General features: G+C 34.0%; 2 protein-coding genes across 3 annotated transcripts in view; one reads left to right on the top strand and one right to left on the bottom strand.

The window, feature by feature from the left end:
- LOC113102970 (methionine--tRNA ligase, cytoplasmic) overlaps positions 1-7,075 on the bottom strand; it is a 22,931-nt gene extending 15,856 nt beyond the window's left edge. For both annotated transcript variants that reach the window (XM_026265919.1, XM_026265926.1), the window contains exons 1-9: positions 6,816-7,075; positions 6,016-6,106; positions 5,345-5,423; positions 4,283-4,414; positions 3,110-3,185; positions 2,867-3,039; positions 1,692-1,801; positions 1,493-1,609; positions 152-355 (exon numbers count right to left, since the gene is read on the bottom strand). In XM_026265919.1, the coding sequence (XP_026121704.1) occupies positions 152-355; positions 1,493-1,609; positions 1,692-1,801; positions 2,867-3,039; positions 3,110-3,185; positions 4,283-4,414; positions 5,345-5,423; positions 6,016-6,106; positions 6,816-6,918 (1,085 nt within the window). In that variant the 5' untranslated portion in view covers positions 6,919-7,075. The remainder of the gene's footprint in view (positions 1-151; positions 356-1,492; positions 1,610-1,691; positions 1,802-2,866; positions 3,040-3,109; positions 3,186-4,282; positions 4,415-5,344; positions 5,424-6,015; positions 6,107-6,815) is intronic.
- A 761-nt stretch (positions 7,076-7,836) lies between these two features.
- Positions 7,837-10,000, top strand: part of LOC113088980 (rho GTPase-activating protein 9-like) — a 15,369-nt gene continuing 13,205 nt past the window's right edge. The window contains exon 1 of the mRNA XM_026255880.1: positions 7,837-7,995. The gene's annotated coding sequence lies outside the window, so the exon portion shown is untranslated. The remainder of the gene's footprint in view (positions 7,996-10,000) is intronic.

Here is a 10,000-nt window from a genome sequence, read left to right as displayed (position 1 = left end):
ACTAAATGAATACGTGAAATGAAATAAAAATAAATAACCCCCAGCCATTTCAGTTAACGTTTAATTTTTGGTTTAAATTAAGTTTCGAAACGTAAATAAACACTAAAAATGTATCGGTTGAAACTGATGGTAAAGTAAATCCAGTCCTTACTCGGTCTGTCGTTCAGTGGTGGTGCGACCGAAGAAATCGAAGTCGATCTGGAACCACTGGTAGATTTCGGCGTGGACGGCGTGATATTTGTCACAGATCTCCTGCGGCGTCAGACCCTCCTCACGAGCCTTGTTCTCCGTCGCCGTCCCGTACTCATCCGTACCACAGACGTACAGCAGATTCCAGCCGCGCAAACGGCCGTATCTGCAAACAGAGACACAAAGGAGCGTTTATATGCACCTATGTATTTACTTTAAAGCTGCAAAGATTTGTTTGTTGATATACATGCATGCATTTTATAAATAGTTAAAATTTCTAAACTTTAATGTTTCAACAGATATTCTATACCTGTTTTACAATATGTATTGAGTTTTTTTTTTTTTATGTTTTATTTAATTATAAAAAAAAAATAATTAAGATCCTCCTGTATCTGTATTCTGTCAAAAATAAATACATTTTAAATTTATGTTACGGGTCTACTTAAATAAAATGTCAAAATTTAGTTGAAATAATGTTATACTGTAATTCAGTGCAACACAATATTTATGTAAAAATTCAAGCAACATGCTTTTTTTGACTTGTAAATATTAACATGCATAAAAGAATAAAAGAGCATTTAGAATTTTATTTTGTAAATTAATAAACTGACAACTGGCAAAATCTAGGATAGTGGCAAATAAAAAAAAATTATAATTGAGAAATTCTTCAAATTACACATGAAAACAAAATATGATATATATACATATACATAATAAAATTACACGTATTAACCACTTTGGGATCAATGTAATTTAATAATTTAATATCATGATTGCTCAAAAACAGCCCAAATTCATAAAACCTACATATTTATTTCCAACAAGAAAACATTAAAACTAAATAAATATCACTCTGAAATTCACTTTCAGATTAAAAAAAATAAAAATAATAATAATATATATATATATATATATATATATATATATATATATACACATACACATACATATACATATATATATATAAAACAATTTTTTTATCAACATTAATCAACAGAAATTTAGCCCCAAAAGTGTGTGAGATATGGGGAAAGGGCCAAATATATTTCACAAAAGTTTTTTAACACTAATCAATTTTAACAGGTTAAAAATTACCTATTTTTTATAAAATATATTGCCATATTAAGAAATAATTGTAAAACATCTGAAAAAATAATACATGAAAGCATTTGCAAAGTTTTGTACTAAAAGTACTGACTTTTTTTTCTTTTAGAAATGTTTACACATCTTTTCCGGGGCATAACGGACCAGAAAGCATTATGAGGGTTAAATAAGTGACTGATGAATCCGAGAGCGGCGTTACCTGGCGAACACGTCAGCGCTGAGCACACAGCCGATGATGTTTCCCAGGTGCGGCACGTTGTTGACATACGGCAGAGCGCTGGTGAGCAGCACGTTTCTCTTTCCTTCCTGAGGGAGACTGAGAAAAACACACATTAAAGTCACTGAGTGAACACCAGCTGAGAGGGCTTGAATCTGCAGTGATGAGGTTATAGTCGTACATCGGGTGTTTCCTCTCTGTGACCGCAGGAGAAGCTTTGAGTCCTTCAGACCAGACCTGAGCAGCTTCTTCAATCTCCTCCTCTGTCATCACATGCTCGCCGTCTCCAGCCTGACAAACCACACGTCACACAGTTAAACAGCGTACATGACCTAAAGAACATCTCAAACATCTTACAGACATCTAACAAACATCTCACCAATGTCTCACAAACATCACACTACTATCACACAAACATCTCACAAACATCTCACAAACACATAAAGAACATCAAGAGGACATCTCATGAACATCTCACAGACATCTAACAGACATCTTACAAACATCACACAAACGTCTCGCAAAAATATAAAGTACATCAAGAGAACATCTCTTGAACATCTCACAGACATCTCAGGAACATCAAACATCTCACATACATCTCACGAACATCTCACAGACATCACACAAACATATAAAGAACATCAAGAGAACATCTCACAGACATCTTAAAAACGTCTCACGAACATCTCACAGACATCACACAAACATATAAAGAACATCAAGAAAACATCTCACAGACATCTTACAAACGTCTCACGAACATCTCACAGACATCACACAAACATATAAAGAACATCAAGAAAACATCTTACAGACATCTCACAAACGTCTCGCAAACACAAAGAACATCAAGAGGACATCTCATGAACATCTCACAGACATCTCACAGATATCTTAGAAACATCTCACAGACATCACACAAACGTCTCGCAAAAATATAAAGTACATCAAGAGGACATCTCATGAACATCTGACAGACATCACACTAACATCTCACATATATCTTACAAACATCTCACAGACATCACACTAACATCTCACAAACGTCTCGCAAACATATAAAGAACATCAAGAGAACATCTCACAAACATCTAAAAAACATCTTACGTACATCTCACAGACATCGTACTAACGTCTTACAAACGTCTCACAGACATCTGACAAACATCTTACAAACATCTCACAGACATCTCACGAACATCTTACAGACATCTGACAAACATCTCACAGACGTCTTACAAAAATAAAAATAAAAAATCTTGCAAACATTTCAAACGCCTCACAAACATCTCACAAATGTCTCAAACACCTAAAGAACAGTAGTATATAATCAATGCTTGGATTCCTGTGCACCTCGTTGGCGTTGGTGGGACTGTCCCGGCGCTGTGTTTGTGTGGCCGGTAGTTTCTGGAGGAAAGTCTTCAAGGCTTCAACACCTTTACCCTGCAGGACTCTGTGAGCGGCCGTCTGACACGCCTTGAGACCGCCGACACGCTCGAACCAGCCACGCACAGACCGCAGCTCACCTGCAGAGGACAACCTCATCAGATACGAGTCCTGCAGTCTGAGCAGATCAACAGAGGATTGAACTCTTACCGGCATCAAAACCAGAGTCAGACAGGAGAGGATACAGCGCCGCCCACAGGACGATATCTGCAACTGACACAGCCTCCTGAAACACATCAGGTGGATGCTTTAGGTTACAGGAATGTTTTCTTTATGTCTTGTTATTAGTAGTAGTGGTTGATACCGATATATTGGATATAAAGCCGATATAATTGTTTAATTTATTCATATTTACGAAATTTAAAATAATTTGAAAATGGATAAAAAAATAATTGGGTAAAATAAACATACTACAGTTATAATTTGGAAGACAAGGCATTTTTCACGAAGTAATATTTAATAAAGACAAAGCATTTTTCACTAAGTAATATTTAATAAAAATTTAATCGAAAATGAAGTAAACAGGATTAGTGGTTGACTGATATATCGGCCGATATTTGGAATTTTTCAAATATCGGAATTGGCCGATATGTTTTGCTGCTTGGACGATGAGTTCTAGGTGGGACTTTTATTTTGACGGCTTGATATTTATTATTTCAACAGCCCTACTAATTTAGTGGCCCCCTGATATATATTGCCCGATATTTGGCTTTTTTTTTTTTTTTCAAATATCAGCTGATAAGTTTTTTGTTTGGCACACGTGTTTATTTTGACGGCACTGAGATTTCCAAAGATTTGTTTAAATTATATAAATGTATATTTGCCTAATGCTGACATCAAACGAGAAAGTATTACAATGTTTGCCTTTCTATTCCTAATAATATTAAAGCACTTGTTATAATACTTTTTTGTATGCATTTTAATTCCTTGGTTTTACAGTTCAAATTATGTTCAAAATGTGTGCTCAGGCACTACTGCTCTCAATGGCATCAAAATAAAAGTCCCACCTCAAACACATCGGCCAAACAGAAAAATGTATTGGAGGATGCCAGAGTCGGAAAAATTACGGACAGCTCACAGTTCACTCAGGGCGTGTCTAAGGTAAGACGACCCTGTCAATCAACTATATCGTGGGAGGGGCCTGTGCAGAACTACGTCATTCTGACAAGAATCTCAGAACAGCCTGATTTGAGTAAGGGGACAATAATCTGACTATATTCATTATTGTACTGTTATCCCTTATACATTCTCATGAGTTTATTGCATGTTTTCCGAATCCTGTCTCAGTCTTAGATGTGTGTCTTTATGATGAACTGGACTCACTGTTGTAAGGAACGGTGTGTTTTTCCTGCTCAGACTCTGTTCCAGCCAGTTCAGTGGCTCCTTCATCACAGCGGCCGCTTCGACATGTTTCCCCTGCAGCGCCACCATGTGGAGAGACTGCAGCACTGCTGGCTAAACACACACACACACACACACACACACACACACACACACACACTATAAATCAATTACTTTCTACAGAAACACAACAAATACTTACATTTAAGATTGTTGTATTTGAATTGCATATAAAACTCCAATTCATTTGGATTACAGTTTTAACAAATAAAAATAATGTAATGTACATTTGTCAACAATACAGGTCAGATTTCTTCAATAGTACTAATGAACTAAATGTGTTTTTATATATTGCTTATTCCATCTTTATACTTTTTAACTGAATGTATTAGTTTCACGATAAACAGACTTAATGTTGATTATTTAGGTATGAATATCTATAATAAATGAATAATTTATAAACACACACACACATTTATTAACAGTACATATTTACATACATTTAATATGAATGTTTAAATTCATACATTTATTGATTTGAATATTGCTTGATCCACAGCTAGTCATATTTTAATCATCTTTATATATATTTTTTTATTAATTAATGAAACTTTTCACATTGAAATTATTTATGCTGTTTGAGTCACTCTGAATGAAAGCATTTTAAAGGTATTATTTAAAACGCAAATAGTTCATAATAAATGATAGCATGATTTTCTGATGGAGAAACATGCATCACATTCAGTTTATTAGTTAGTTTATGTTTAAACCATTAAATCAAAATGCATGGAAATTTTAAAGTGCATAAATCTTATGCATAAGTCGTTTGTGAACATGCAGAATGCATATATATGCACAATAGAAACTAATCCTGAACGTGTTTGTCAAAGTCAATTTGAGCCTTAACTTTATTATCTGATGCACTTATTGTAAAAATTAACTTTGCATGCAACACAGTGTGCTGTAAAGGTAATCTGTTGCAGTTACCCAATTATAATAATTATCTGTGATGTCATATGCATTATTAATCTTTGCAATAGTCACCTGTAAATTGGTTGCTTCCCATTCCAGCCACTGATTAGTTGCGTCAGTCGGATTTTGACTACTGATGTCGAACAGGTATCTGGAAATAACATACATGCATTTACATTTTATCTTGAGCCATAGTTTCATTTGCTAGTAATTATAGCAGTGCATTTCCTAGTGACTAGCGATATTATTTTTTGTACGTCTACATTTGTGTGTTTTATATATATATATATATATATATATATATATATATATATATATATATATATATATATATATATATATATATATATAATTGTTTTTTTCAATAAATATACACAGTAAACACACATATATTATGAAACCAAATACTTTTTTATATAAATATATATAAAACATTTTTAAAAAATCATGTGAAAAAATCATGTGCATTCCAATTAATTTGAATCAAATGGCACTTGGATTATTCTTATTATCTTACATAAATACAGTTAACTAACATAAAAAACAGATTTAAAAAAAAAAAAAAAAAAAAAAGAATTATCTTTTTTTGCAAATAAACTATTAATTTATACATATTGTTCTAAGAAGTTGGGGGAAAAAACGTTAAACAAAGATAAAAGTATATTACAGGCATTTACTACCCCCCCAAAAAACGTCTTCATCAAAGTGTAAAGATAGTAATGTAAGTTCGGTCGGGGTCTCACTGGCAGATGCTGTTGGGGCTGAAGAGATGCTGGCCGTCGGGTAACAACAGGACGGGTAACACAGGGTGAGTGAAGTGAGGGACCACTCTCTCTGTTCGGCGAATACACGAAGAAACACACGTTAAAGCACAAAACACACTGAATACAACACTACCAGAATCTACCACAGAAACAACATGGTGCTTCAATACATACTGTAGTATTAACATAAATACAAATATGTCTTAATCTCTGGGGTATATTTGTAGCAATACACAACAATACATTGTGTGAGTCAAAATTATACATTTTTCTTTTATGCCAAAAATCATTAGGATATTAAGTGATGATCATGTTCCATGAAGATATTTTGTAAGTTTCCTACCATAAATATATCAAAACTTCATGCTTGATTAGTAATATGCATTGCTAAGAACTTCATCTGAACAACTTTAAAGATGATTTTCTCAATATTTCGATTTTTTTGCTCCCTCAGATTCCAGATTTTCAAATAGTTGTGTCTCAGACAAATATTGGACTCCTAACTAACCACACATCAATGGAGAGATGATTTATTCAGCTTTTAGATTATGCATAAATCTCAATTTCGAAAAAAATAATAACCCTAATGATTTGTTTTGTGCTCTTAAAGTCACATTTATGGTGTATATAGTATTATAATGTTAAATACTGTGGGACTTCTTTGTTTACTATATTCAGAGATAGGTGCGTTTCCATCAAAAGCATGTTATTATCAGTCAGACCGGACATCTGGCTGTCAACAGCAGAACATCAACAGAAAGTCTGATAATGTCTCTCACCCTCGTGGCTGACCACTTCTGTGTCACATTTCACTCCAGTGAGTTCCAGCGCCGCCAGCACTTTAATACAGTGCGGGTTTCCGTCGGAGATATACACTTTCATTTGGCCCTCTGTCACTTTAGGACTCTCCTGAGTGAATCTACTTTGACAGGTCAGACAGACACAGCTGGAAACGAGTTCATTGAACTGAATCGGTGTGTGAATCGAGTATTACGCTGATGTAACCAAACGCGTCAAACCACATGGCCGCATCACAGGAAATTGTAGTTTTTAATTGTCGATCGTTCTTCATAACCGCATTGAACTCGTGCTAGCGGAAGACTACAATACCCATAAGTGTAGGCGTGAAACTTCCGTCAAGGTGGCGTTAATCTCATTGGTCAAAGAGCTGAACGCCGGGATATAATTGGTCAATGGCCTCATCAAATCAGTGCGCACGATTATTTAACGTTTTATTTTAAAGCAACATCACTCATAATTCTAAAAATTTCACCTCTCAGTGGGAATGGAATTTGAATTTATATCAGTATTTATATTTTAATTATTTATATTTAATTTTGGTCCAAACTTCGGAGATGACTAAAGTAAACTTATCTTTTACATTATTTTCTAGCAATTTGTTCTTTACACTTTTATTATCAGTGCAACTAACTGAAAGAATTCCAAGAAAATTATAAATCTTTGGTCTTTTGTACACGAACAAAAAAACAACAATAAATGTATTTTGTCCTTTGGTTTCTCATGAAATTTCTTTCTATTTTTATTTATTTTTTAATTCTGTTTTTTCACTATATGATATTTATGTATGTACTAACATTTATTCATACACCTAATATCGCCTTATTATTTTTCTATTTTTATCCTCAAAGCATGGACACGTATATTAAACATAATTATTTAAACATTACTTATTAATAATTTTATTTTTTATCAGAAAAAACAAAAGAGGACAGTTTTCAGGCTTAATTAGCAATATTGTCAAAGCATCACAGTGCACCAATAATCCAACTAGGGCAGGAGTAAAATAATAACTCTGGTTTATGAAGCCGCTCTCTGGTTGGCTGTTATGTGTCACGTGACAGCACCCAAACAGCCACGCCCCGCTCTGAGAGTTTGAGCTCGAGCGCAGTCCGCTTCACCGACACCTGGAATACAGCGCGCGTGCACATGCAGCTACCGGTAAGCCACGCGCACAGCATCCCAGCTCATAAATAAACACATGCATGGTCATTAACTAATCATAGTACAAAGAAATGTATGCAACTCTAAAAAAAAAGGTGTTATATATAAACAAATAGCATAGATAAAAACATCATGTGCATGCCCTATATAGAAATAAAGCATTGCTTTATTAATTACGTAATCATTCCTACTTAATCATATGTATTTTGCATTGCCTAGTTAGCAGAAACTAAATGTTATTATAAAGTGTACATATTATTTAAGTAAAAACTGTACATGTAGTCTCTAAGTGAACTGTTTTAATAGTTTATGGAAATTGTTGAGTAATTTACTTACAATAAACTACAATAGGTGCATGTTTTAGTAAACATTTATTCAGTGTGCTTCATAAACAATGTGCCTTTTTCAGATTTTGATGTTATCTAGTATTTTTAAGCTCTCTCTCTCTCTCGAAATCTTCATATGCACACTCGACTGATATAGGTTTTCTGTGGTTGAATATTTCTTGAATTGTTGCATTTGGTGACATGATGATGATGATATCGTCTCACTTCCACTCAGAGAGGAACCATCGAGCCGTGAGAGACATGAAACATCATGATTGGAGGACAAAGCAAATGCACTTTGCTGAAAAGTCACTCCGTCATAAATCTGGTGCATAAACGCTTTCTTTCTGAAAATCCCATGAATGAAGCAGATTATTTTTTGCAGCGTTTCCTCGGCTGTTAGTTTCAGTTTGACTGTGGCTTTATCCTCCTTTTAGAACGCCTGCTGTTTTTCTGCCTTTGTCCATCCGGTTTGTTTCATGACATGAAACTGAGATTACAAACAATGCTTGTTATCTCTTATATTATTTAAGCATATTCTGCATGACATGTTAGTCACAGTCATGGCCTGTGATTTCAGGTTTATTTCACTGACTGAGCTTTCTGCATTGTGTTTCTTCAAGCTAAATCACATATGAATTGCTGCCTCAGTTCCCATATAAACAGGAAGAGGAAATATGCCATAAAACATTTTTAAAAAACTACTAAACTTGAAACGTCAGGTTAGTTGATGACCTCCTTTTATAAAGTGCTGTCAAAGTTCATTGCACCTTCTTTACCAGCAAGTTAAAACTCTAAATGCTCATGCAATCATTACAGAAATGATCAAATGGATTAAAACAAAGACGTACTAATGGCTAAATCATATAGATTTGTGATAGATTTAATGATAGATTTGTGTTTCTCAAAAGCCACATAAGCAGTTGAGTATTTTAGGAGCACGATAAAAAAAGGAAGATAGAAAAAAGTTAAACATATTATGACTGAAAATAATCTTTCAGGATTTCACGTTTAATTCAAAGTGCATTTCGGTGATTCTTTGTAACTGCTTATGAAATGAACTAGCAAATTTTAAGTGAACATTTTTCAAGGAATTTCTTTTGGGGGCGGGTGGGGGAGGGCATTATTTATAGGACTCTTATTTTGAAACGTCAATGCTTCACTACAACCATCTACAAAGTATTACACAACATAAATAAACATTGTCATAATTATATATTATAAATTATAAGCTATCTGTTGGCATAATATAATGTTGCATTCTATTTATTGATTGTTGGCTATATTGCAATTCCTTTAAGTTTTTAAATGAATAATTTAAAATTCATTTAAATTGGCATTTTTTATTTACTGTATTTATTTATTTTTTGTATGCTTCTGAATGTATTTTACCGTTCACATACATAACATTTTTAGTGGATACTCACACTGTCAAGCCCTAAAAAGTCAGTTTGGATGGTCAAACCCACAGATACCAATGATTTCATGATCTATTTATGCATTTATGTGCATATAAATTTAAGTGCAGTGTGCTGTTGGTGGTGGATGCGTCTCTTTTTAGCTGTAGGTCGATCAGAACAGAAATGTGACTGTGTGAGCGCTAATGTTCAAAAGATCGTAATGGAAAAACCTCACAGCCATGGGGCTGTTCTTGAATGAACCACACACACACACAC

This window comes from Carassius auratus, chromosome 6 (assembly GCF_003368295.1).
Source record: "Carassius auratus strain Wakin chromosome 6, ASM336829v1, whole genome shotgun sequence".
Lineage (NCBI taxonomy): Eukaryota > Metazoa > Chordata > Actinopteri > Cypriniformes > Cyprinidae > Carassius > Carassius auratus.
Note: the sequence above shows the minus strand (reverse complement) of the source record. Positions and strands in the feature narration are given on the sequence as shown.